General features: G+C 48.7%; 2 protein-coding genes across 9 annotated transcripts in view; both read right to left on the minus strand.

Moving 5' to 3' along the window:
* Window positions 1-26,618, minus strand: part of LOC120641559 — a 52,661-nt gene extending 26,043 nt beyond the window's left edge. The window contains exons 1-7 of one of the 6 annotated variants that reach the window (XR_005662309.1): window positions 26,270-26,604; window positions 24,788-25,348; window positions 23,375-24,499; window positions 22,948-23,275; window positions 14,641-14,890; window positions 14,240-14,534; window positions 13,723-13,864 (exon numbers count right to left, since the gene is read on the minus strand). Coding sequence is in view for 5 of the 6 variants with exons in the window: in XM_039917728.1 (XP_039773662.1) it covers window positions 14,309-14,534; window positions 14,641-14,890; window positions 22,948-23,275; window positions 23,375-24,499; window positions 24,788-25,348; window positions 26,270-26,392 (2,613 nt within the window). In the remaining variant the exon portion in view is untranslated. Of the gene's footprint in view, window positions 1-13,173; window positions 14,535-14,640; window positions 14,891-16,982; window positions 17,079-18,237; window positions 18,398-22,947; window positions 23,276-23,374; window positions 24,500-24,787; window positions 25,349-26,269 lie in introns of those variants that run through there. The other 5 variants (XM_039917728.1, XM_039917729.1, XM_039917730.1 and 2 more) reach the window with 5 other exon arrangements.
* On the minus strand, window positions 3-5,210 carry LOC120641558. 3 transcript variants are annotated; one of them, XM_039917724.1, is made up of 7 exons: window positions 4,953-5,194; window positions 2,965-3,543; window positions 1,497-2,654; window positions 1,095-1,422; window positions 683-938; window positions 355-571; window positions 3-187 (listed from the first exon to the last, which is right to left on the minus strand). In XM_039917724.1, exons 1-7 carry the CDS (start codon window positions 5,157-5,159, stop codon window positions 161-163), a joined length of 2,772 nt encoding a protein of 923 aa, XP_039773658.1. In that variant the 5' UTR covers window positions 5,160-5,194; the 3' UTR covers window positions 3-160. The 3 variants fall into 3 exon arrangements, with proteins under 3 accessions (XP_039773658.1, XP_039773659.1, XP_039773660.1); XM_039917725.1 differs by lacking the exon at window positions 4,953-5,194 and adding an exon at window positions 4,166-4,382; XM_039917726.1 differs by lacking the exons at window positions 3-187; window positions 355-571 and having other exon boundaries at window positions 757-943; window positions 4,953-5,210.

Genomic DNA, 26,618 nt, shown 5'->3' on the forward strand with positions numbered 1-26,618 from the left:
AATGGCATCGAACTAAAATACTTCAACAAAATATTGTGCTTCCCAGTTCTCACACGTCATCATAGACACGCATTCTTCTCATAGTCTGGGTAACAAAACCATGACGCCCACGCCATGTATCCAGATGATATTGCACCTAGGGAGCATCAGACCTCTCATCTCATGGACGGTATTTCAGCTTGGTCTTCTGCAAAATAAAGGGGAAAAACTTAACATCTAGCGAGTCATGTTCTTGTCAATAATTTTTCATGGCAGGTCCAGACGATTTTCATATACAAAATGGGCGATCTTTAGTTATAACCACCAAACCATAACTCCAGTCCACGAAACGAGTTTTGAGGACAGTTTTAGTACCTGAAACCTAGGCCTACTTATATGTAGTGATTCCATATTCATTGAATTCTCAGCATCATCCAACTCAATGATGGCCTTGGTTACTGCATTTGATAAATCTTTGTCCTCATTGACGTCAAAAAAACACCCTCGAGCCTGTGCATTCTTGATCATCTTCTGCCAAACAGAATTGCTGCTGGACAAAGTTGTCCCATTCCCCACAATCCATAAGCAATGCCTGCATAAAAACAAAAACAGGGCATATTGTACCTCGTTATTATGCCCGCATACTCAGACTTAAAAGCCAGGCTATACAAAATGGACTCTTCTCTGCATGAAATAAACTTACTTGGCCCTTGTTAGAGCCACATTAGTCCTTTGCAAGTTTGCGAGAAATCCAACTGAACCGGCTCCATTGCTCCTGACTGTTGATATGATAATGACATCTTCCTCCGCACCTTGGAAACCATCGACAGATTTCACTTTCACTGAGAAACCATCATACATACTATAGGATTTCCCAAGCTTTTCCTGGATAGCTCTAACTTGAGCATTGTACGGAGAGACTACACCGACGGAAAGTTTGATTCCTGTAGAAACTGCCTCTGCACTTAATAGAAAAGGAGGGAAACAATATTACCCACAGTTAAGCTTAAGCTGCCACTTGAGAAGGTTATGTACATCGAGAAGCAGAGCACTTGCCATAACAAGAAACACAGTACTACAACTAAAACAGCAATAATCATAGCAGCTGGTCTAACCTTTGAACAATCTCTGCACCATCCGCACAACTACAGCAACTTCTATTGTGTTTTTCAGGCTTCGGCCATATCTTTCAGTTGTTTCATGCCCACCTTCTACATTGATAAATGAATATGGACCAAACAACATTCCAGTTAAAAATTTCTTGTTATAGTTCTCGTGGGTGACATTAGGGCCATCAGATACCTTCCCATTGTAAAATGTATCAACTGGAAAATTGCTTATGTCAGGATGCATCCTGTACTGCACATTGAGAAGGTGCTTACTATAACCCAGAGAACTTAGCCTCTCAAAAACACTTCTCCCAAAGCTAGCACTGTCAGATATCTGTAAATAACAGCATTAGGTCAACAAGAGCACCAAGAAGAAAATTAAAGAAATAATAAATTGAAGGTGCTTACAGTGCTTTTCACAAAGGCTGGAAGCTGGTATTCGTCTCCAATCAGAACTGCCTGCCTTATGCCAGGTAGCTGCAAAGGAATTAAAGTCTCACACTCTTTGAGCTGTGCAGCCTCATCAACAATCAGAAGCTCCACAGGATTGCCCATGGGTACGTTGTACAGCCTGAATGAACTTGAAACTGTACAGAGAATGCATTTAACTCTTGTCAACAGGTATTGTTGAACAGCTCTTGTCGTGTAACAATTCGGGAGCTCCAAGTTTGTGCAGAGGTATCTTAATTCTTGCACACACAAAGATCTTGCCAGCCTGAACTTGGATCTATTGCATGAAGTGGTCTGTACACAAGTTAGTTGCTCAGGCCAGAGCACAGGGTCCCCATTGTCTTCTATTTTTATTTTCAGCAGTTCATCAGACCATATATCATCACCATCACCCTTGCCACCATTTATCAAAGCCTCTATAATATTGATCAATTCCAGCACCTCCAGCATACATTGAAAGCTCTGTCCTGCTTCTGCATTTCTAGGATGATCATTGTATAGTATCTCAATACAATCACGCAACTTCCTAGAAAGTTTGTTGTAATCATCCTTCAAATATTGCTTGAGTGTTTTACCCTCACCATACAACTGGTACATTGACACACAATTCTCAAGAAGATCTATAAGTGAGCACAGGCGATGCCTCCAGCCTGTATTTGGCATGAAACATGGCAATAAGCGCTCAGCTCGAGATTCAAGAAATACCAATGAAAGATCATTGCCATCATCCATCTTCATATTATTCTTGTTTCCAAACAGAATAATGTCATTCAAGAAGCAGAGACTGCCATTGGCAGCCTCTCTAACAAGCTTGACAATTCGAGCTGCAACCTCCAGCACAGCAGTATTGGTAGGTGCACAGGCAAGTGCCTTTCGGCCTTTCACAAGCATAGCCCACAAGATAGTGCTTATAGTTTTTGTTTTACCAGTCCCAGGGGGGCCCCATAATAGCTTAATGGAAGAAGACTGGTCATCCATGGTTGAGACACAGTCTGCTACTGCACTGAGTTGTGATGGGTTGAGATTGAACTTCTCAAGGCCAAGGCCATCATCAATTAATCTATCAGCAATGCATTGAGATAACTGGGAACATGATGAGCTGTCATCTTCCACTACCTTCATGGAAAAATAATCAAACAAGTCAGCCATCATGAGTACACACATCCATCGTAAAATAACATAAGGGGGTGCAAAGTACAATTTTCATTATTAATAGTTTTGGTATGCTGTAAATACTAGCAAACAGTCATGTAATGCTGAGGAAAATACACCATAGAAATTCCAGCAGGTTGTCACATTTCAATCAGACAGAAATCAAGACATGCATTCTTGACTTTTTAACCTCTCTAGTATAAAAATTGTTGTACAGGAGAAAAGATGTAAAATAAGACTAGGAAGTATGTTTGCATGTAATTGATAGACATACCCTTCGGTTGTATTGCCACACCTTATCGACGAGCTCAGTACACTTTTTATTCTGAAGCCCAACAGGATTATTCTCATTTGCTCCCAGATGAAGGCATTTCCACATGCGATTGTATGTCGTCATATTCATAATATACACAGCAAACAATGGTCCTTCAGGTGTTTTTGTTTCCTCATCTGCCTCAATGGGAGTGCCAGATGACAATTGAACAATGCAGCAATTAGGTGGGAAATCATCTTCTTCTTCACTCTTGAGAACCAAACCTAACACATATGATGCCTTGTTTTGTGTCAGATCAGATACATGCTTTGGTTTTTGCGGGGACATGACTATTATATCACATTCTGTGGGTTCATACGACTCTCTTGACTGTTCATCCTTCACAGGTTCTGCAATCTGAAAACCGAATATTGGATTATCATCATCAAGCTTTTGCATCTTGATTACTTTTGTAAAGCTCGCCTGAGCATAACCATCCAGTGATGAGAAAATATCAGCATGCACTTCTTCAATAAGTGGGCCAGCAAATGAATTCAAGTAACTTTCAGATGACGCGAAAGTGTTTGGTATCCGCTTGACCTGCAACAAATACCCCAGATCATTTTAGTTAAGACCTCACTAGAATTAAATTTTAAGCACGCCCAAGGCCAGGTGTGAAATGAGCAATGCCGGTAAAATCAGCAATCTTCATTGTCAAGCAGTGAGCAAGTAAATAAAATGAAGAACAAATGATTTGATCCATCGACAGATTTTTTGTGCATTTTTTGTAATTAAGGTCGATGCCTCAAGGCCAATTATGTATTGCAACCAGATCCATATAAAAGGAAATACAAGATGATCCGTTTGGTGCTCCCATGTAACAACAACAGAAGGATGCAAAGTCCAGCTGAATAAACGAAGAAACCAAAAAAAAAACTCTTGAATTCTACTATACGTGCCAACAGATTTTATGAACAATAAACCACACACCTAGAGATCAGCACTGTCCAGCCACCAAGAAACAAAAAAAAAATCTCTCACATTATAGCATACAAACCTACAGATTTATGATCAATAAACAACACATGACAAATGTCAAGCAAAAGGGGCTGTCAATATCACCAAATGCAATTGGAGAAGGAACTTGTTTAGGAAGATTTTACCCGAAACTGATGCTAATTAGGAAAACTCTAGTATCACAGGCTCGTAAACCAGAACATACCATACGGGATAAAGCCAGGCTGTATGCTAGGCAAAACAACAAGCACTTAGCGTGCAAGGCCCATACGCAACCCACGCCCACATCTCCGAAGTCTGAACAGAGAACCCGAATGGGGAGCAAAGGTGAGGGCAACCGCCGGCCTCCCGTGCCGTGGTGCGGGTGCAGGCACGCACTACATCGTCTCCCGGACCTCCGGCCGCGGCCGGAGAGGCGGCGACCCCGGCAGGCGGCAGCCGCTAACGACCGCGCGCGCAGCAGCAGAGGACACGATGAGGAATGGGCCGAAGAACGCTGCCGTGACGGTGACGCCGATTGCGGGACCCCCTCCCAGGTCGAGATGGGCCTGGCCCGTTTGAGGGACTCGATTGGCTGGGCCATGTCAGGTAGGCCGTAAATGGACCTTGGGCTACGGGCTTGATCCGAATATTCGAGATTTTATTTTAGGCTTGCAATCTGCAGCTTGACGATCAGATTTTTTTTTTTTGAAAAAGGACGAGCACTGACGAACAGGACATGTGACTAGGTGGAGGCGTGAGCACCATGGTTCAGCGGCGTCACGAACTCGATGGACGATCACATAATGCATGAACAGTTCGACATGCATGCATGGATAATATCCTTGGATCAATCAAAAAGTGCAGGTGTGAGGATAATACCAGCACTTCTCTTCCTGATGAGAATGAGATTCGTGCAGAACAAACAGCATAACGGAAATCAATTCACCAAGGTCGACTCCATTTTTTTTTTGGCGTTCTTAGCTTGGAGCGGGTGTAGTCGTGGTACGTACCTGATGCCTGAGGAGGTCCCTGTTGAAGATATCGTCGATGGACCAGGAGAACACCTTCCGCTCCAGAGAGCTAGGGGAGAACCGGTCCTTGTTCAAGGCCCAGTAGCTCTCCACGGCCTCCATCTTGTCCACCACCCGGACCACCCTGTAGAGCTTGTTCTTGCTGCTGTTCATGCTGCTCTCTTCCCTGTCCCTCAGCCGGTTCATCTGCCGCGCCTGTTCAGTGTTGAGGCAGGCAGCGAGTGCGAGACGAACCGGCGGAAATGGAATATGCACAACTCGCGGACGCGCCTTTATAGATGAGCACCGCACACACCCGGCCGTTCGGATTCTGGAGACGCATCGATTGCTCCGGATGGCCTGGGCCGTTGGATGGATCGCGCGGGTACTGAGAGGCACGGGCGCGGGCGTCGTCTCGTTTCCGATGATGGGCGCACGCGCCGCGCCAGGCTTCCCAGGCAATGGGTACTCCACTGTTGTTCCTAGTTTCCGATGGATTCGAGAAGGAGATCCAAACCCAACGCAAAGCCTAAGACTTCGTTTGGATGTAAATATTGAGTTCTTAGAATTAAATTGAGCACCAATATCAAATCAGATTAGTATTGGAAATGGATTACAATACTAATTCTGTTGTTTCGATGTAGATGAAATTATTAGTTGGAATTAAGTGAGGTGGCCAATACTAATTCGTGTTTGGATCTGCCTATCGTGGAATTCGAAATTGACCATCTTCTCTCTCTCCCACGTACGAGCTCCACCCTTCCTTCACTGGCTACACGGCCATGGCTGCCAGAGCTTGTCATCAAGGTCGTGGCCGCCGCGTTGAGTTTCGCGGGCACTGAATCGACCTCTCACTACTAAAAAATAATTTGTAGGAATGCTTCGACTTTTTTTAAGAACGGACCAAAATTTCATCCGTTTGTACAAAGAGTGCTCAGTTACTGTAGCAACGGGTCGCCTCTAAAAAAATGTCATTTTTAGGGGCGGGGGGCGGGTCACCCCCTCACCCGCCCCTACAAATAATTTTCCAACTTCTTCGAAAAATGTATTTAAGTCGAGAAAAATAGCAAAACACATTAAAAAAGTGAAATTTTTACCATAGACCTATTTTGATCTATAGAATATAAAAAAAATCAAAAGTATATCTCAATGTATATAATAATTATGAGTGTGCAAAGCACAAAGTAAGACTTGAATTGTATGAGAGAGTAGAGTGAGTGAGTTATACATTATGGTTTCACACTCTTAATCATTACATACGTTGAAATATAGATTTGATATTATTTTAAATTTCTACACGTCACAATAGGCTTATGGTAAAAATTTCATCTCTTTTGGATATGTTTTTCTATATATTTTTATTTAAACAATTTTTTTAAAAAAAATAAAAATTATTTTTAGAGGCGGGTGAGGGGGTCACCCGCCCCTGAAAATCTATTTGTAGGGGGCGGGTGATGGCCTCATCCACCCTTAGAGATCCATTTCTAGGGACGGAGGACGCCACCATCTACCCCAAAAAATCCGCTTCCATGTCAGCGATCCGCACCCACGCCCCCTCCGCCCCTAGAAAGTTCAAAAATGGAGGCGGGCGAGCGGCAAGCACCACATGTACTCTCTCTCCTTTATCTCTTTCTCCACCGTTTCCCACCACACGTCACCTCTCCTCTCTCTCTTCCTTATCTCTTTCTTCACCATCTCTTCATCCCTTCCCCTTCCTTCCCTACTGGCCGCGGGCCGTGGCACGACGCTGGTCGGAGGCGGCGGCGGCGGCTCGGCGTAGGGGAGCGGAGCGGCGGCCGGCAGCCCATAGCAGACGCGGCGGAGCGTGCGGCCCGCGGCACGGCGGGCTCGGCGGAGCGTGCGGCCGTGGCAGATGCGACAGCGGGCGGGGGGCACGCGGTGGGCAGCGGTGAGAACGGCAGGCGGCGGAGCGCGCACGGCGGGCTTGGCGGTCACATCGGGATGCGGCGCGTGCGGCGGGCACGGCGGGCGGCGTTGCGCGCGGACCAAGCGCGGCACAGGCGGGTGCGGCGACGTCAGCGCGGCGAGTGGGGTGCAGCAGCGAGCTCCGAGCTTCTCTCGCCGTTTCATTTTTTATTTTTTTTATTCAACTTGTAGGGGCGGGGCGGGCTGTGAACCACCCCTAAAAAGACCCGCCCCTAGAAATGAGTTTTTAGGGGCGGGTCAGTTACCCGCCCCAACAAAAGGATTTATAGGAGCGAAAACTAGGGGCGGATTTTGCGTTCATTCCTACAAATACGATTTTACTCGCCCCTGAAAACTATTTTTGTAGTAGTGTCTGCTACCCCCGGATTTTGATTCGTCGGCACCGAATCGACTCTGCCGCCGCTAGATTGAGGAGGAGGTGGGTGGGGGTGGCCGGCGTGAGGAGTCATCGCTTCGTTAATCCAGGCCTCCAACCTCCAGTAGCATGCGTCGCCGTCGCGGGCTTCCTTCTCGCCGCCGCCACGGTCTCCCACGCCTCGTCGCCCTCCGCCCATAGGCCGAGGGGCGCGGCGGCGCACACTTTGTCGCCGAGGTAGGGCTTGTCTGTGTGGGCGCCGTGGGGAGCTCAGGGCGGAGCCGCAACCGTCCTCTGCCGGAGCCGCCGCGCCCGACCTCCGCCGGAGCCGCCGCGCCCGACCTCCGCCGGAGCCGCCGTGCCCCCTCGGGTGGGTGGAGCTCCATGCCGGAGGGCGGTGGATAGATGAGAGACACTACTACAGATTCAACCTTTTGTCCCGGTTTTGGAACCAGGACAAGGCTTCCGGGACAAAAGGTGACTAACGTTAAAAAATTTTTTGCACACCACGGGATTCGATCCTAAGACCTGTTGCCTAGCGCATAGTTTCCTTACCAACTCACCTAAGTAGTACACGTGACTCAGTATAGAATAACTTTTTTTTGAACTATCACGTGGAGGGGCCTTTTATCCGGGTTGGTAATACCAACCGGGACAAAAGGGTTGGGCCTTTTATCCCGGGTGGAGCCACCAACCGGGACAAAAGAGGGGCCTTTTGTCCGGGTTGGTGGTTCCACCCGGGACAAAAAGCCCCTGTCCCCCACGTTGGCCCGGCTAGCCGTTGGACCCGGGACAAAAACCACCTTTTGTCCCGGGCCCAAAGGTAACCGGGACAAATGGCCTGTAACAAAGACCTATTATGTAGTAGTGAGAGAGTGTGTGTGTGACATCCTGGCCCAGGATTTAATGGGATTAATAGGATACTTATACCAATAAGTTGCAATTTCTTTTCCGAAAGCCGGTCTCCAAAGAACTTTGAGGTTAAACGTGCTTGGCCCGAAGCAATTTGGGGATGGGTGACCGACCGGGGAGTTCTTTCCGGGTGCGCACGAGTGAGGATAAAATGTGCAGAAAAGACTTATGTTGGTCTGTGAAGGTAGTCTATATCTTAAAAAACTGCTAGATGTAAGCAGGCCCGATCTCGGAGAGGCGGGACGTGAGAGAGAAAGAGAAACAGGCTGCTTCTCGTGGAGCAGCGCTAGGCAGTGGTACGCTGGTACTCCGCTGCTTTCTACCGCAGGCAATGGAGGGGCCGCAGCTGCCAGCCCACCGCAAGCTGAGGGAGAAACGGCTCTGCCAACGCGACGTCAGTATGTCGTGCTTGGTGGGTGTTTTTCTATTTGTTTCTGGCGAGAAACTTGATGTGCCAAAGTCCTTGTTTTACCGATCAGGCCATCCGGGGGTAGTGCTTCCCACCTGACAGATTGCATTGAGACGAACAATAAAACATGCCTGTCATACAGAATATAGAGTTTGCAGTGTTTTGTTCAAGGAATAATACACATAGTATTGGAAAAAAAAACTATACACCAAGAATCGGCGTCACCAATTAAAGGAAAAAAAGGAGGACTTGGGGTGAAAGACCTTCAGAAAATGAATATTAGCCTATTGTGCAAATGGTGGTGGAAGTTGGAGCAAAATGAAGGACATTGGCAAGAAATTGTGAGAAAGAAGTATATGAAAAACGATGCTATATCTCGCCTCAAAAAGAAATCTACTAATTCTCCTGTTTGGAACCAACTTCTATCTGTCAAGGACATTTACATACAGGGGAGGAAAATGATTGTAGGGAAAGGTAATGCCACCAGCCTCTGGAGAGATACTTGGGTGTGTGAAACTCCCCTGAAAGACAAGTTCCCTCAGCTTTTTCAAATCAGTAACGAACCAGAGATTACAGTGGCAGGGGCTGCAAATGTAGGCTGGCATATGTCTTTCAGGAGATGGTTAAATGAGGGCTTGCAAACCCAGTTCAGGCAGCTCAGAGATTTACTGCCGTCTTTTGCGATAAATAGTGACAAGGATAAACCTAAGTGGATTTGGGGGAACAATGGTCGATTCTCTGTCAAGTCGATGTATGACCAGTTCTGCATCAATGAGGTGGGAGCGCAATATAACTTGATCTGGAAAGCAAAGCTCCCCCTCAAAATCAAGATATGGGTTTGGTTGATCGAACACAATGCAATTCTTACCAAAGATAATTTGGCTAAAAAAAATTGGTCAGGTGACATGCATTGTCTTTTCTGCAATGAGGTGGAAACAATCGACCACCTCTTTCTTGTATGTGTCTCCTCTAAATATAGTCTGGTGGCTTCTGTCTTGGGAGCCAGCCACAGACCCATCTCATTTGGACAATTTTGGCAATGGGCCTCTGTTCTGTTGCCAAATAGGAAACACTTTCATATAATCGGGTTGGCTGCCATTTGCTGGGCGCTATGGACAACCAGAAATGATAGTTGTTTTGAGAAAAAAGCAATAAGATCACCAACAGAAATAGTTTGCTCAGCTAGCTCCTTTATAAAATATTGGGCAGGTCTACAGACGGGACGAAACAAGGAGGAACTCGAAGCCGGTGCGGCGGCCCTCCTGAAGACGGCACTGCACTTCCACACACAGGCTTCTGGCAATGGCGCGGGGATAACTCTTCTTAAGTAGTGTTGGTTCTTTGCTCTGGGGTTAGCAGCTTCAGTGAGAGCTCTGGTGTCTTTGTGCCCTTTCTGCAGTAGTTCTAGTTCGACGTTGGGTGTGGAGCCCTGTATCTGTTTTTTCGGTTCAGACTTTGGCCGTGGGCCTTTGTTTTCCTGGTTGTAGCTCGTTAAAAGCTTACTTGGTCGTTCCCATACTGGCAACGTTTGCAGACTGTGTAATTTCGTTACCCAAAAAGTAATGAAATTCGGGCTAGGCCCTCCGTGGAAAAAAAAAGAATCGGCGTCACAGCGGTCCTCTAGATGTAGTCCATACTTCCATAGGTGAGCATCAGCTTTGCATGCTGTACGCAGGCGATCCAGCCATCCAGGGATGGCGCTTCTCCCCTGAATACTATCGTGGCGGTGTTTCCAAATGTTTGAGCATCAAAGGAGGAAAGTGTTTTCCTTGCCAACTAATAATTTAGCTCATTTTTGTTAGCTCTACCTTGACCTAATCAAGTTGAATGTCAGTAGCACTTAAGGTCTGAGGTTCGACTCTCTATGGGGGCGGATATTTTGAGATTTAACAACGTTGTTAAATTTGCCGGCTCAGTTTTCGAAAATACTCATAGGAGTAGGATTTGCGTACGTGTGTTCATAGAAATGTGCGTGTGCGGCGCTGTGAATGTCTGCGTGTACTGTGTAATCTTAAAAAAAAATTGAACATCCCCTTCCCTTCCTTTTGATGACATTTTCTTCTGTTTCTACGCTGCCAACAGACTTACTCTATACGCATATTTAAATGATGCAATATTAGTGCGTAGTACAAACGAAAAACATAGTATGATAGTAAAGTTGCTGAACAGGCAAAAAGCAACAAACAACAATCAAAGTAGAAAAAGAATAAAAAGGCGGAGCAGAAGAATCCGTCAAAGCCTGCGGATGGACCAAAGTCTCCCGGTCAAGCTAAAGTCGTCCTATAAAATCTGCCGAGTCTTCGCGGCTAAGTCGTCCAAAAATCTGCGGAGTCTTAGCGGCTAAGATGTCATAGTACTAGCAAGGACTAAAAGTATTCCTGACGGAAATGCAACAACGAACGCAAAAAGATGTCAAGCGGAACCCAGATCGAATCTCTTAGCTTTGCTTCACATCATTTTCTTGCGAGGACATGGGTTTTAAATGGAGATTACGAGCGATGGCTCGGAAATTTGAGAGAAATGGAATGTGTATCTGACCGAACTTGTGCTAGCATGCTCTTACTGAAAGTGAAGCGCATATTTACCAACAAGGAAAAGGAAATGTAACTTAATTTCTAGCACACCATCAAAATTACCCAAACTGCAGCTGTTTAAAGCACCGCGCACACCCGGCTGCCCGCATCGTGACCATGCGGGCCGTTCGGATTCTGGAGCCGCATCGATCGCGGGCTTGGGCCGTAGGATGGATCGCGCGGGTACCGGGCGTGGGGGTCGTTTTGCTTTCCGATGGGCGCAGCGGCGTGGTGATTAGAAACTCGCAGGGAGAAATTTTGGCAGCAGCATCTCGCGCCTATACCAACATGCAGATGTGACCATGGCTCTGAGTGTTTACATTATATTCAACAATTATATAGTTTAATTTCTCCGTATATTTCTTATTAAATTATTATAGTTTAGTTCATACTATTTCATATATCAAATGTTACATGTAATTTAATTGGTGGAGTTATGATAAACACGTCAAGTTGGAGACGATCCGATAGAGGTACAAGTGCTTAATATGCTGTTAAAAGCTTAAATAAATTATTTAGACATCTTAATGACTTCAAATGAAAAAACTCAAAACTACAAAGTTGTAGATCTCGTTGAGTGCTACAATTTTCATATAAAAGTCATCTTCATCCGAGTTCGTATGAAAAGATATAATTTTTCTAAGGTCAGACCTTGTCAATCCGGCAGGGGTGGCATAACAAAACTATACTGTCACGCCGATAAGAGTGGCGTGACAAACTTAACATGTGGAATATGCACTAGTAGACCCCTTCTAAGCGCTCCAGAGCGTGCTAACGTGGCACGCCTTGCCGCGCCAATGCATATGGCATGACTAAAAGGGTTGGATCTGCAAATATTTGTTTGAGTGGGTTATTTTTAAAATAAAACTTAAAAATAGGTTAAAAATAAAAAATTCCGGCAAGGGACAGTATGCTGCTTGCTACTGAGCAGGGAGCAACAAAGATGATGCTGGAGGTGGATAATCTGTCGGTGGCAAACCTCATTCGTTCAGAGGAAGGGATTAGAAGTGATATCTTCGGAATTTGGCACGAAATCAGAGAGCTTAGTTCGTGAAAAGTTTTGAATTTTGATACTGTAGCACTTTCGTTGTTATTTAGCAATTAATGTCCAATTATTGATTAATTAGGCTTAAAAGATTCGTGTCGTCGTTTACAGTTAAACTGTGTAATGAATTATTTTTTTAACTGCATTTAATACTTCATGCATATGTCCGAAGATTCAATGTGATGGGTATTATAGAAATTTTTTTGAGAACTAAACAGGGCCTTAGCAGTGTGTTTGTTTCTTTCGATGTTTTTTTTTTCCGTAGAGAAGGTAATGAGGCTGCTCACAGGTGTGCGAGTATGACATCGAAAACTAGCCCTTTTCTTTCCTGCTGCGGCCCTCTCCCAGATTGGCTTGAGGAGATTGCTGACCGAGATTGTAATAATTCAATAATTGAATGAAAGCTCTCGTGATTTGCCCTAAAAAAAAAAGATGGGCGCACGCGCCGCGCCAGGCGTCCCAGGCAAGCTTCCAATGGAGAATGAGATCCTACGCCAATGCAAAACCAAAAAGATTTCCGATGAAGCCGTGATGATGCCATCTTCGACGGCATTGCATATCTGCATCCATGCCATAAAACTGAATGGGTAACACCATGGTCATACTCATGCGCTCTGTTTGGCTGGCCGTGGCTGGTGCTGATTTGCTATGAGAGAAAAATACTACTGGCTAGTTAATGACTAGTACTGATTTGATGTGAGAGAAAAATATTATTGCTGGTTGCCAGCAGAACATAGCGATGATCAAATGGAAGCTGCAGGTCCCGGGAACAGGCTGCTCGAAGGCTGAAGCTTCTCGTGGAGCAGCGCTAGGCAAGCTGCTTTCTACAGCAGGCACTGGAGGAGCACCGGAGCAGCTGCCAGCCCACCGCAAGCTGAGAGAGAAGCGCCTCTGCCAACGCGATGTCAGTATGTTGTACGATGGTTCATGGCCACACAACGAGATATATGCTTGCAATGGCTCAAGTGGCAAATGCTACATGACCAAAATAAAGCATAAGATCCTTGAAACTGAATGGCGAATTCAGCAAGGCTGTTTCACAGCTCACAGACGTATAGCACAGCTAATCGCAGCGCACAAGCGTCATCATCTTTTTCGCACCCAAAAATACAGGCATAAAATAAGTAACGCAGTTGATTAAGTCTCGACTCTGCATCTGTCATCCGATAGCCGCTGAACACTAACAGGAGTTCCGATCATTCAGCGGCATAGCACAGCTGATACATCTGAACCCAGCAGCTAATGGAGATCTCCACGACAGTTAACCGGTAGCATTTCACTTCAATATTCAAAAACATCTGCGCGTGTGAGCAAAATAAGGTCACTCCTAAAGCCCGACTCAAAGCAAAATTGTGCGGGACGTGAACGAATCTTGTCAACCATTTGACAGCGTGCTTGGGCCTCTGAGCTTTGCATAACTCTGCCGCCAGTTTTGTTGCCACTGCGGATTCAGAAACAGCCACAGAGATCAGTCACCTCATTAGCCCATAGTAATGTTTAGTTAAGTTTGAGATCGAGTAAGCAGGTAATGATATCCTCAACATCCTCCTTTTTATCTATCAGACGTGGCAAGTAAGCAGCACTAGCAATATTGCCCGGTGAGTTCCCAGCATCAGGTGAAACACGCATTGAAGAAGAGCCTTGCTCATTCAGACCACTTTGAGACTGTACCTGAAATAGTAAGCGTTTGCTGGTCAATAATTTGTCTCACCCATAACCAGAATAGGAATGATCTGTTTATACTCTAGCGACAGATAACACACATAGTAGTATAGTACTATAGAAAACAATAGTTACTCAAACCACATTGCTGGTTATAGGTTGCAACAGCAGCAGAAGTTGCATAGTTGGATGAACTAACACTACTTCCATTCTTTTGTTGATGTTCTTTTAAAAGGTGTAAATTTCCATGATTCCCCCAGAAACCATGAAACAGAATCAACAAATTTCAGTGCAAATACCATATGTGCCATTTCCAACTAAAATATATGCTAACCACAATATAATAATGCATCAAATTGGGGAAAAAATGTAGAAAAGGAATACATGTGATGGATAATTCATTAAGTCTAGTGCCAGATAATGCATTGACATTGACAGGGGTGAAAAGGTTCCTCAATATACCCAAACCCTGTTGTTTCTGGAACTTAGAGGAGGTTTATTCCTTTTAACTTCAACTCTAATGAGATCACTCTTTTGTTTAGCAATCACGCGCGAGAGTGCCTTGTCGCTACTAGCATTGAAGAAGCACCCCCGATCCTTTGCATTACGAATTAGGTCAGCCCAGATAGAACCACTGCTTAATAAGGTTGTTGCATTTCCAAGAATCCAAAGGCAATATCTGTAATGTAAACGGACATCATATACCATGTGGATGAAAGAAAAAAAGACCAACATGGATCACAGGAGGAACTCAACATTAATATATGAACTGTAAAAGAAGATACCTTGCTCGTGTTAAAGACACATTTGTGCGCTGTCTGTTTGAAAGAAAACCTACCAACCCATCTGAGTTAGACCTCACAGTAGATAAAATGACTATGTCTTCCTCACCACCTTGAAACCCATCAACAGAATTAATTTTTACTTGTATTGGGTCAAATTTCATTTTCCCTAGTTTCTCTTGAATTGCCAGAACTTGTGCAGTGTATGGGCATATGACACCAACTGAAACTTTCCTTTTAGCTTTAGCGCAAGCTGCCAAAGAAGAAATATTTAGAGGCAGCAGGAGCGCTATCATACAGAATTACAAATAAAATAATAGAAATTCCAACTTTGATGCATGTATTTTGGATATTTGACATTATGATAACACATGAAGGTAAATTGGGTGCAGGATCCATTTTAAAAAAAATAAAAATAAAATCATGATTATCACAAAGGAAATTTCTCAAGTACATCTGAAATAAGAATTTTTCAGATTCTGCAACCTCAAAAACTTCAATTACAACAATAGATGCCAGCCTTAAAACCAAGAATATAATAAGCTTAAATAGAGCCGGCCCTGGGCAGTGCCGCACCGGCCTCTAAAAATTTGGGGCCAGTAAAAAATGCTATTCTAATAGGTCTGTCAAGTCACAAGTGCCAATATAGTTGGCCAAATGGGCCAGGCCCCCTAGGCAGCACTGGCACGGTCCTAAAAAGCACGGCCCTGGAATGGCCCGGCACGGCCCGTGGCCAATCGGGCCAGTGCCGTGCTAGTGTTAGGCTCAGTGCCGTGCCTGGGCCGCATGTGTGGCACGCGGCACTAGCACGAGCACGGCCCGCTTAATGGGCTGGCACGGGGAGGCCCGTTTAACAGCCCACAACCCATATAAACGAGAAACCCTAATCTCCACTCCCTCCCCTCTCTCGCGTCGCCGCTCCTGCCGCAGTGCCACTCGCTCGCGCCTGCCTTGCCTCCACGCGCCGCTCCTGCACCCGCGTCCGCCATCGCCGCCTGCACAGGTCACCGTCGCCCTCGGCAGCCGCCTGCACAGGTCGGCCCCCGTCGCCGCCGTCGGCCCCGGCCGTCGCCTGCGCCGGTCGTCCCCGCCTCCCCGGCCGCCGTCGTCGCCCCCGCGCAGGCTGCTGCCACCATCATCTAGCCTCCCCTCCTTCCCATGCTCTGCGCCGGCCGCCTCTACCACCCCTTCGGCCGCTGCTGTCTCGTGCCAACGGGCATGGCACGGCACGCTGGCGCCCTCGTAGGGTCGTGCCTGGGCCGATGCCTCGGCACGGCAGCGCTGCCATGCCACATCGTGCCGTGCTCCGCCGTGCCATGCTTCGCCGGGTTAGAGCCGTGCCGTGCCGTGCTTGGGCGGCCTGTTTGGCCAAGTACAAGTGCCAACAAAGATCAACACGTGCAGCTACATAGTCCAGTTTATTAATAACAATGAGTTTTCCAATATTATCTTATATTTTTTTGGTGAATGGGGGCCTCCATTTTTGGTTATGCACCGGGCTACCAAAAAGTTAGGGCCGGCCCTGAGCTTAAATACAATAGCAAGCCATAAAATAGGACCCTATCATATAGTATGCATTCCTCATTCCAGTCACATATACCTAAACTGGCCGTTCAAACTATATTGTTGATGCCTTGTTCATTGAAAAGCTCGTTTGACATCATATTCCCATATTGGTAATAACTGTTAGATAAGTCTCATATATGTGTGCGTCCATGTATCTATCTATATACTAGATAGGGCTAGGTATAGCTCCCCCGGGGTGATCTCGACCGTTGATGGGATCACACGGGGGGTTTTATTCGCCTTCTGTGGCTATCTAGGAACAACCGGGGTTAAAGTGGTGACTTGGTTAAGTCTCCCACCACTATATATGTAAGACTTCCCTTTGGGCTTAATGGATTGAGAGAAATCAGATTATTGGGCCAACAATTGGTATCAAGAGCAGGAGCGGCCAGGCACAGCCGGCGGGAGCAGGAGCGGCGTGCGGGTGCAGGAGCTCATGGGCGTGCGGCTCGCGGGTAGTGCTGCTCGCGGGAGCGGAGCGGCAGGCCCGGAGGCGGGTGCTGGAGCCAGCGCAGGCGCTGCACGGCGCGGATCCGCGAGATCCGGAGCGGCGGCGCGTGGGGCGCGGCACGGGAGGGAGCCGAGGCGGCTCCGCAGGACCCGGCGCGGCGACGTCAGCCCGGACCTGTGGCGCGGTTGGCGAGGCTGCGACCGAGGCGCGGATCCGGCTGCGGGCGGGCCATGCGGCAGCTTTGCAGGAGGCGGAGCAGTAGCAGAGGAGCTCGCGACAGGTAGGGCCGGCAGCGCGGGCGGCTTGGTCTGCAGCAGCAAAGGACGACCTGCAACGGCGGCTCACGGCTCTGGCTTCAGCACCGGCACCAGTTCTCCATCCCCTTCGTTCGGCGGCATGGTGTCGAGGTCGTCGAACTCCGGCACCTCCCCGCCTCCTCTTGCTGCTCGATGACGTCGAGCGCACGGCACTCGACAGCAACGACCGCGTCGAACGTGACAGCTGCAGCGGCGCGTAAGGAGGCAGCAGCGCAGCAGCGCAGGGCGTGGCATGTGGCTGCTGCACGCGAGGAGCAGCGGCGCCGCAGGGCGGCGACCGAGGAGCGGCATGAGGAGGAAGCAACAGTACACCATCGCCGTCGCCGGGCGCAATGTGCGGCTGAGGCGCGTCGGCGGCTGGACGACGCCATGGCGGCCTTGCGCATGGCAGAGGCCGAGGAGAAGGCCGAGCGGGCGGCTGCGGAGGCTGCAACAGCCCGGTGGCGTGAGGCTCAGGTCACGCGTGAGGCGCTGGAGGCTCAGGCCGCGCGCAAGGCGCTGAAGGCTCAAGCCGCGTGCGAGGCACTAGAGGCTATGAAGGCGGAGGTTGCGCGCATAGCCGAGAAGGAGCGGCAGGCTACGGCTGTGGCGGAGGCCACGGCGGCTCCTGCTGCCCCTCTGCGACTGGACGCGTCGGAGTTGACCGACTCAGACCACCGACGTGCGGGTGGTGCTCCAGGCATGCAACTCATGGGTGGCGCTTGCGAGTGTTGGCAAGCTCCCCGAGGACGCTCGGAGCCTGGAGGTGGAGCGCGACCGGCAGTGGCCGTTGGACTCCGACTTCAACTCCGACCTCTGTTAGAACTAAGCTTGACATGAGCGTGTGTGTGTGCTGTGTGCGTCGTGTGCGAGTATGTGTTGCGTGTGTTGCCACGATGGCCGTGGTCTGCAGTTGCGTTGCGGCCATGGCGTGTGTGTGTGTTCAGTCGCGTTCCGGTGTGTTGGATCGAGCACGGGCCAGCAGGAGCGCTGCTGTGGGCTCGATCGGTGTCAGTTAGGAGCTATGATACGCGGATACTTCGCAAAACTCACGTACCGGTATCGGATACCCGTACTCCACGGATACTCCCGGATACGTATCCCGTAAGCAGGGCCGGCTCTAGGATTCTGAGTGCCCCGGAGCGAGCCACGCTTTAGGGCTCCTTAGATTAAATAATTTTTTTAACATAATAAAATAGATAATAATACTAATATTATATATAATTTTTGAAGAACAATGTCTATAATACAAACCAAAAGAGTAGAAAATAAAACGAGTATGATTACCTCAAATAATAGCTAAACCCCGTGACTTCATCAACAATATTTCAGTCCTTCACAAAAAGGCTCCTTCGTGCATTTCTTGATGCAAAATCATTAAGAATCGTATCTAGATCAATGTTGTCCAAGATATCTGAGCACGTGACAATTGTTTCTTGGGAAACATCTAAGACCCAATTAGAAAGCAAGTTATGGTCACTAACTCGCTACCTCGGCTGGAATTGGAAAGAACTAAATATCTAAGACACTAGATAAAGCATATTTAATAGGAATTACCAATCAACAATCACGAAGAAAGGAACATCGACGTGGCGACGGGAGCAACGAGCAAGCGAGCACAGGATCGGGCAGGGACGCAGGACCTTGAAGGTTGCAGGCACAGCAGGGTGACGACGATCAGGGGTAGGAGCTAGTGCGCAGGACCCTCGTCTCGCACAGTCGCACGACGACTGCCTAGCATGCTGACATGTACAGGTAGGATACTGTATATTAGTTGTTGGGCCCCCCTCCGTCGTGGGCCCCCGGCGGTCGCCTCCGCCGCATGGCCCAAGAGCCGGCCCTGCCCGTAAGTATCGGACTATTTAGGTATTTTCAAATAATAAAAATAAATCGGATACTCGTGGGATACCTGTGGATACCTGTCCGATACCTTCAAACCCTAACAACACCACTCAATCGCTTCGTATAAAGGTCCTCCGTTCAGCTGTGCCACCCTCTCATCCCCACTCACGCAGCCGCAGGCCCGCAGCAGCCTCGCACGGCTCCCTTGCTGTCACCGCCGCTCGGCCACTCGCCCACGCCTCCTCCTGCTCCTTCCCCGCTGCTCATCGCTCCCTTGCCGTCACCGCCTCCCGGCCACCCGCCCGTGCCTCCTCCTGCTCCTTCCCCATCGCTCGTTGCTCCCTTGCCGTCACCTCCGCCCGCCCACCCGTCTGTGCCTCCTACTGCTCCAGCGGCTGCGCGGCCTGTCCAGACAGAGGCCTGCACATCTGTTAAAGCACTATTTAGGGTGGTGCTGCGCGGCTGGAGCTCGCCGCTGGCGGGCCGCCACGGCCGCCGGAGCGCGCCTCTGGACGGCCCGCGCGGCCGCTAGAGAGGGAGAGGATGAACCGCGGCCTCCGGAGAGGGAGAGGAGCCGCGGCTGCCGGAGTTGGCCGCTACACAGAGAAAGAGAGAGAGTGCCGGAGGTTGGGGAAGAAGATGACCCCATTCGTGGAACAGACGAACAGGTAAGATAAGGTTGGTTCTTTTTTCCTTTGCCCCTTCCCTTTTCTAATAATTATAGAACACATGAATATATGAGTTTATGACGCATTATAGCCACTGAAACTTCTATTTTCTCACATTCTAGTTCCTGAAACTTTTATTTATTTTATTTTTTATATATATTGGCGTATCCCCGTATCCTTATTTTTGGAAAAATGACGTATCGGAGTATCCCCGTATCACGTACCGGTATCCGTATCCGCGTATCCGGGCAACATAGGTTAGGAGAGAGGGTTGCGTGCTGCCGATCCGTTGGTGTGGCCGCGTCGTCCGGGCGAGCGTGGAGTTTGTGGGCGACGTGGAGCGAGTCCCGCGGATCATGGCGTGAGTGTCGAGTGTGGAGGATAGCTCCGGGCGCCTCGGCCTATTTGTACCCCCGTGCTCCTTCCTGTTGGTGCGCCGGTTCCATTTCAGTGTGAAGAAGGCCAAGATACAGGAGCATTTTGGCTCCGCGGCGTTCTTCGCCATTGCTACTGTTCATATTCCTCCTCGGGTTCCCTGTGTGTGCGAGCACTAGAGAGAGCGAGGCAAGGTGCTAGCAGGTGGAACGTGCGTTCCTGGGCGTAGCCAACAATTGGTATCAAGAGCCAGGTTAGGTCATCGAGGGATCCGTTCCCCTTGCCAGAGACATGCTGGTGGTGGCCAGCACGAGGCAGTGCTCATGGCAGCAGCTGGCACAAGCTGGAGCCCGCCGGCAGCTACGACGCGTTGAAGCTCCGGGCCGTGTGTCGGCCTGTGGAGGTGCGCGGTGGTGAGGTGGAGGTGGAGGCGGAGGCTCGGCTCCATGGCTGGGCGTGACGTGCTGCGGGGTCGTCGGTGGCGGCGCGTGGGCGCTGGCACAGGCCCGGCACACGGCGTGAGCGGCGGCGCAAGGCGGCTGGGAGGACCGCGGCATGGCGTGCGTGATGCTCGGCGCGGGTGCGGCATGCGTGCCGGCCAGCGGCGTGCGCGGCCGGCAAGGCAGCGGTGGCTCGACTCAGCGGCAAGGAGCGCGAAGACGGTGGCGATGCGAGGCCCGAAGGAGTGCTCACGGTGGCCTGTACGGCCGCCGGTCCGTGTGTCGGTCCGCGCGAGGGAGCCCGTGGTGACGCTAGGCGCTGTGGCCAGACAGTGGATCGTGCGTCGGTCATGTCTTGGTGCGGCGGGGCGTTGTTTTGGCCGGGGAGCAGCGGCGTGTCACCGGGGCCGGAGAAGACGACGTGTGTCGCCGGAACCTTAGACGATGGCGTGTGTCGCCGGCGGAGAAGAAGCTCGGCGTGTGTTGCTGAGGAAGAAGATGGAGGTGCGCGGCATCGATCCGCATGGAGGAGGCCGCGTTGTTCGAGCGAGCTAGTGGCTCATGGCGACGCTGAGCGGGTGCTGCGGAAGACAGCTTGTGTCGCCGGAGAGGAAGAAGAAGGCCGCGGTGTTGCGGAGGCATGATACAGGGGCTTCCATGTCAAGCTTAGGGGGGTGAATGTTAGAACTAAGCTTGACATGAGCGTGTGTGTGTGCGCTGTGTGCGTCGTGTGCGAATATGTGTTGCGTGTGTTGCCAGGATGGCCGTGGTCTGCAGTTGCATTGCGGCCATGGCGTGTGTGTGTTCAGTCGTGTTCCGGTGTGTTGGATCGAGCACGGGCCAGCAAGAGCGCTGCTGTGGGCTCGATCGGTGTCAGTTAGGAGAGAGGGCTGCGTGCTGCCGATCCGTTGGTGTGGCCGCGTCGTCCGGGCGAGCGTGGAGTTCGTGGGCGACGTGGAGCGAGTCCCGCGGATCATGGCGTGAGTGTCAAGTGTGGAGGATAGCTCCGGGCGCCTCGGCCTATTTGTACCCCCGTGCTCCTTCCTGTTGGTGCGCCGGTTCCATTTCAGTGTGAAGAAGGCCAAGATACAGGAGCATTTTGGCTCCGCGGCGTTCTTCGCCATTGCTACTGTTCATATTCCTCCTCGGGTTCCCTGTGTGTGCGAGCGCTAGAGAGAGCGAGGCAAGGTGCTAGCAGGTGGAACGTGCGTTCCTGGGCGCAGCCAACAACCTCGACTCCGTCCTCGACTTCGACTCCGGCCTCAACTCCGCACGGTTCCGCAAAGGCGAGCTGGCACTACGCAAGTCGGCTGCCGCTCGGGATCGCGAAGCCGAGCACGGGGGAGACCGTCCTCGGGACCACGGAGGCTTTGGCCGTGGTTTCGGCCACGTTGGACGCAGCGACCACGGCAGGCTCCGCGGCAGTAAGGAGTGGGTACCCCTCACCAAGCTCGGACGACTGGTGAAGACCGGCATGCTCCTCAAGGTCGAGGAGGCGTACCTTCACTCGCTCCCCATCAAGGAGCACCAGGTCTTGGAGACCCTGGTCCCGGGGCTCACGGCGGTGCACCGTGAGTCGTTGGAAGAGCACCGCAAGCTGGAGGTCGATCAGCGGCGCCTGGAGGTGGATCGCGCTTGGCAGCGGCAGTTGGACTGCGTTGACCGGCGGTTGGATCGCGACCGCAACTCCGACCTCAGCCCCGATTTCGACTCCAAGCCAAAGGTGCAGACAAGATGCGCATGGAGCGGAGGCCTACTGAGCTTGGGCTCGCGTGGCCTGGACTACGTCAAGACCGAGTTCTCACTCGGCATCCACTCCGGAGCCGACCCAGGGCCTCACCGCTTGGAGCGGCACCTTGGCCAACACCGCTCCCCTCTCGTCCAAGCTGTGTTCAAGGACTGCCCGCAGGCGATGCGCTGTGGCCAGGTTCGCGAAGCGTCGTACGAGGAGGCCGAGCTGGCTCTGTTCCTTTTGGACAGGGAACATCGAGCTTCGCCCGATGGCGACAAAAGGGGGAGAGAAAGGATCAGACTTCTCTCCTCCAACGACGACCACCACCGCTTCTTTCCAGGCTTCCACTTCAACGACCCATTGCTCCGTCGTCGACTACATCCACCTTGAAGTATCCGGGGGAGTCGGCAACTCTTCTACAGCGAGTCTGCCTACTCCAGCATCCGAGTCGCCATCGACCCCGCCGAGTTCTTCACCAGCTTCGGCGGGTTCTCCACCAACACCCACGACGACCTCCGCGTGATTCGGACCACTATGTGAGACTTAGGGGGAGATTCTTAGATAAGTCTCATATATGTGTGCGTCCATGTATCTATCTATATACTAGATAGGGCTAGGTATAGCCCCCCCCCCCCCCCCGAGGTGATCTCGACCGTTGATGGGATCACACGGCGGTTTTATTGGCCTCCTGTGGCTATCTAGGAACAACCGGGGTTAAAGTGGTGACTTGGTTAAGTCTCCCGCTCCTACATTTGTAAGACTGCCCTTTGGGCTTAATGGGTTGAGAGAAATCAGATTATTGGGCCAACAATAACATGCAGATTCAATACAGTGGCACCGTTGCAAGTTCCTCAACACTAGAAAAGTAAGCTAGGTAAAAAAAATTTACTTTTGAAATTTCATATGCACAGCTATTTATGAGTGCATTGAGAGTGCATACCATTTCTGAGATTGCGCAGTATTTCCTCAATGACAACCACTTCAATCAAGTTTTTTCTGCTACGACCAAGATCATCGAATTCCTCCCTCCCTTCTTCAATATTTACAAAGGAATAAGGACCAAACATAGAATCTGGAAGATACTTCTTTTCGTGTTCACCTTCCCTGACATTAGGAGCATCTGAGATTTTCCCGCCATAAAAGCTAAGGTTTGGGAAAATACTAATGGATGGATGCATTCTGTATTGCATATTAAGCAGATGCTTTTCGTGCCCAAGTGAACTCAACCTTTCAAAAAGGCTTCTCCCGAATAATGCATCTGTGCAAACCTAAAATGATCATGAAAATTAATGGCACAATACAAATTTTACCAAACAAATAGGAAATCATAGATCTGATAAAAACATCAAAGTACATCAAGAACCAACCTTGCTTTTGATTGTTGCTGGCAACTGGCACTCATCACCAATTAAAATGGCATGCTTTAAGGTGCGCAAACGCAGAGGGACCAGTGTTTCACATTCTTTCAATTGAGCAGCCTCATCAATGACAAGCAACTCTACCTTTTTGTTAGTTACTTTTGATGAGCTAGACACAGTACAGAAAATTATGGAGGCATGTTCAATACAGAAATCCCGAATGATACGCTTTGAGGATGTTATAGGAAGTTTCAAACAACTTAACAACATGTTTAGTTGCTCAAGGCATTTTAACCTCACTTTGCCAAGAGTGATTATTGTCTTCCAATGTTTCAACAAACTAGTATTTCTGGAATCTGATTCACCACTTTTGTACATGAAAACTTCCTTAATTTCATCCCCAATATAGTTCCGTTGAAACATGCTTTTGAAGTCTTCAAGCATTTTGAGAATTGAAAGGATATTGTTGTAATTCACTTCCGAAATACTAGATTTAGGGACATGAAACAATAACTCTTTGAAACACCTTTTAAGGTCTGTATAAATAATAGCAAATCTTTTCCTGGTGTAAGAGAGAAAGGAAGGTTTATCACCTTCCTCTTGATCATGTAGATATTGGAGGTATTGGGAGTAACCATTCTCAAAAAGATCAGAAAGTGAAGATAAGTGTCGCCTCCATCCAGTCAATGGTGCAAAGCAGCCAAGAAGCTTCCTTACACGGTCATGTAAATATATCTCTTTGAGATCACCATCAATACACATGCGCTCTTTATTGCCAAGCAATAGAATATCTCCCAGGTTGCTTGTATCAAAAGAATGCTCTTTAATCAATCTCAAGAAACGTGAAGCAACTTGTTTGACAGCAAGGTTTGTTGGTGCACATGTGAGTGTACCATGTTTCATTTCTCTCATTAACCACAGTAGCACACTGACTGTTTTGGTCTTTCCTGTTCCAGGAGGACCCCAGATAAGACTAAAACTGCTGCTGTTTCTATTGCAATGCATTGCTGAAATACAATTAAGGACAGCATCATTCTGAGAATTGTTAAGGTCCATTGTAGATAACTTGGTCCATATTTCCATGCTGTCAATGGAATCGACATCCTTTGAGCATTTCTGAAGAATATTGGGGACCTGGGGAAATCAGAAAATGGAACTGATCAAATGAATCATTTCTTTACAGCTGCCCAAAATCTTATAAGTAACCACTTTGATTATGATGTGAATATTGCTGGACCATTTATTTTCCACTATGTTGAGTATTTTTACTATTGCAGAATATTCTAATAAAAAGAAACATGAATGGTCAGTTCAACACTAGTTTCTCTGTTCTTTGATCTCTATCCTCTGCATATCTATTACCTGACAAAAAAGATGGCATTAATGACTTCTTTGTATAACCATAACTCAGCATAAACGTACCAGTGGATAATTTACCATCTCCTGTATAAGGCCTAGATTTCTTCTCGCTGCTGTTTCATAGTCAAGGCAACGCCATAAACGTATGTAGGTCACAATGTTGAGAAGATAAATAGCAAAAAATGAGTTCCTTTTCCCATTTTGACACTTCCCATCAGCAGCATCAATTTTACCCGATGCTATGATCACATACTTAGATGGTGGTGAGTCGTCATCTTCATCCCCTCCTTCTGTGACAAAGGCAATACGGTATGGCTTCTCGTTGCGAGTAACATCAGAAATATGCCCCGGCTTCACATCAGACAAGATAATGATGTCACCGACACTTGGAGCGTAACATTCAGGTTGATTACATGACTTAGCAATCTGGGAATCAGGCGGTGCAGAAATTTCATAGATTTTGTTGCCTTTCTTTTCTTCAATTGATGATATCCTGACAAAGGGCATGGTGGATAAGGATTCCAATCCAGACGACATCTCAGCTCTCAACTCCTCCAGCAATGGTGAGGCATACGACTCTAGGTAGCTCTTGAGGTAACTGAATGTGGACGGTATCCTTTTCACCTGCACTCCAAGCCCCACAATGTTAATCAACCAGATGGAGATCATACCTAACAACCACTCATAGTTAATTAACTTGTAATGTTTGAAAATTGAAACGACTGAAATACCATTTTAAAGAACCATGCTGTGCGGGTTACATGTTAGTGTGGGAATGCAGTGCATCATAGGCAAAACACACTATCTACCTGCTGATTTCAAATTTCTGTTAGAAATGACCAGCTAGCATAGTTTGTCCCCGTAAAATTGTATCCCCTCATTCCCAATCAGAACCTGCTGATTGAGTGCGTTTTCTCCCCTCTCCCCCCTTCTCTTTCCTTCTCAAAAGAGGTATGTTTAGGGGAGAAGAGGAAAACTGAATAAGATAAAAATTCAACCAATTTAGGAGTGAAATTTGAAAGCTTTGGAGGTCCCCTTCCTTGTCATCTCTAATGGAGATCTTGCGAGCATGTGTGCTGAAGAAAGTTGTTCTTTTGTTGCTCTCAAAAAAAAGCTGTTCTTTTGTTCACACAAATGGATTTGTTCGTCTAAAAGGTCATGAGAAAATATCTACCCCGAATGCATTACTATCAACAACGCCATCAAAATACATTCTTCTCAAACTCGAATACATAGGCCAAAGAAAAGTGGCCAAACTTTTCCGGTTTATCTTACGATTTCGCAATTAGTGTTAACTAGAGTAATAAAATATCTAGTGTACGATGAAAGTAGTATTTTGTAACCGAAAAACGACCAAACTAGCAAGATTCCACAAGACCACAATCAATGCTCAATATAATAGGAGGGGGCCGTAGTAATATAGAACAAGATACACTACGAACTGCAAAGATCGAAAGATTTCATGTGAACCTATGGGTACAGCACGCAAGCCCCAATGCCCACCCACCAAATAACTGATCAGGAAATCACTGGAGTCGTACCAACCTTGTCCTTCAAGAGGCCCTCGTTCATGACATCCTCGAGGCTCCAGGACAGTATAACCTCCACGAGGTTCGGCCACTCCTCCGCGTCCTTCCTTTGCGCGCCGCCGCCACCGCGTCCGATCATCTTTATCGTGAGGCCACTCGAAACCTAGCTTTCTTGTGCCGAGCAAGCTAAGAATGCGGCGGCCACGGACCAGAGCAGCGGCCGGCTCCGCGGCGTTGATGAGTGGAAAAAGTGGGAGTCCGGGTGGAACAGGGGAGGAAAGACTACTACTATAAGGGCAGGCTTCTTCGGAGGGTTCGCCGGTTGCCTTGGGTCGCCGATAGCCCGAGACAGTTCCGCCGCTGTG

Source organism: Panicum virgatum, chromosome 7K (genome assembly GCF_016808335.1).
Source record: "Panicum virgatum strain AP13 chromosome 7K, P.virgatum_v5, whole genome shotgun sequence".
Classification (NCBI taxonomy): Eukaryota; Viridiplantae; Streptophyta; class Magnoliopsida; order Poales; family Poaceae; genus Panicum; species Panicum virgatum.